Source organism: Habropoda laboriosa, unplaced genomic scaffold, assembly GCF_001263275.1.
Source record: "Habropoda laboriosa isolate 0110345459 unplaced genomic scaffold, ASM126327v1 scaffold129, whole genome shotgun sequence".
Lineage (NCBI taxonomy): Eukaryota > Metazoa > Arthropoda > Insecta > Hymenoptera > Apidae > Habropoda > Habropoda laboriosa.
In genome coordinates this window covers 731,873-733,291 of record NW_017100255.1, presented here as the reverse complement: position 1 = coordinate 733,291, position 1,419 = coordinate 731,873, and the positions used below count along the sequence as shown (strand labels likewise).

Below are 1,419 nucleotides of genomic sequence, written 5' to 3'. Positions count from 1 at the left end.
AATTTTCTGTCCTAAAAATAGGAAATCAAATCTGAAAAGAACTATCGGTTTACTTAACAAGTAACTTTAAATTTTCATTTTTTCTTTTAAAGCACCCTTTAAAACACCACGATTTAAATGTCAAAAATATTCTTCATTCACATGTTTCAAATAACACGTATTGTTTTTTTCATCGTTTCAGACAAAGAGCTACAGAAGCCGGGTGAAAACAAAAAGGAATTGCTGAAATATGACACCCACGGCTCTATTGTCATCGTCCCCACTGCAGATGACAACGACATGGATTACACCTGCGAGGCCAATCACCCTGCCATACCCATCGACAAGCCCTTAAGGGCCACCATCAAGCTTTCCGTTTTTTGTAAGTGCAATTCTTCCGAATCCTTTAACCACTGATTGATAGTGTCGATATCTTGAAAATATCCGATATCAAATATACAGAAAATTTTTCTTACCAGGGGTACACACACACCCTGCGACGTCTAAGAGTAAGGTGAATTTTGGGAATTTTTTTCATAGGTAACTATGTACTTAACGAAAGGTTTCAATTTTTTCAGAGGGTATAAATTTATCTTTCAGCTGTTTTCACCAATTTTTAGAGAGTAAAGTTTTTACAACATGGAGGATTACTTTTAACCCTTTTAGAACGTGTATGTCTCACTTGAGTACTCAAACAAAAATTGATCTGAATTTAGTCTGTCCGTTACATACACGATGACCTCTAAGATAAATCACAGGAAAATACTCTGCCACGAAAGGGTTAAAAGTAACAGATGATTAAAACCGAAACTAACAAGTCAGAGAGAGTGAGATAGAATTGTAAGAATAATATTTTAAATAGAACCGAAAGAAAATCGCCAAATAATAAGCAAGAAAAGAAACTAAATCCATCTAAATCGATGCAGTAATCGAGATCAAACTTCGAACACAAACAAATGCCCTGGCGAATTAGTTAATTACCAATCATCGAAATTATATTGATCACCAGGCCCGGTTTATCGAGTATTTGACCGGCCATTAATTACTAAAATTACAACTAAATTATACAGGCGATGATTATAATTATCACATGCACCACCGGACGAATTACAGTATATTCTCCGCAAGTGTCAGACCGCAAGGAAGCTAAACCTGACACTCGTAGAGTCAGGGACTACGTTTTCGAGCCTCGCGCCCGCCTTTGTAGTTTGCCGAACGTAGACAAGGACAGCGAATAAAAGATAAGCATGAAACGTGAGTCAAGGCAACCAAGCGATTTAAATATCAGTAAAATATAGGATCGATTCGTCTATCCCGAGTAAAATGTAGGGTCGATAGCAGCAGAAAAGCTGATAAACAATTAGAATTAAATGTAACGATAGAAATTATTGCAATAATGCGTAATGCAATTGAAAGAATCAAAAGAAAAAACGCGAATTC

The 1,419-nt window shown here is 36.2% G+C and overlaps 1 protein-coding gene across 1 annotated transcript in view; it reads left to right on the top strand.

Moving 5' to 3' along the window:
• Nucleotides 1–1,419, top strand: part of LOC108572519 (nephrin) — a 138,480-nt gene that overhangs the window by 120,345 nt on the left and 16,716 nt on the right. Inside the window, exon 6 of the mRNA XM_017934771.1 lies at nucleotides 182–361. Coding sequence (XP_017790260.1) covers nucleotides 182–361 — 180 coding nt within the window. The remainder of the gene's footprint in view (nucleotides 1–181; nucleotides 362–1,419) is intronic.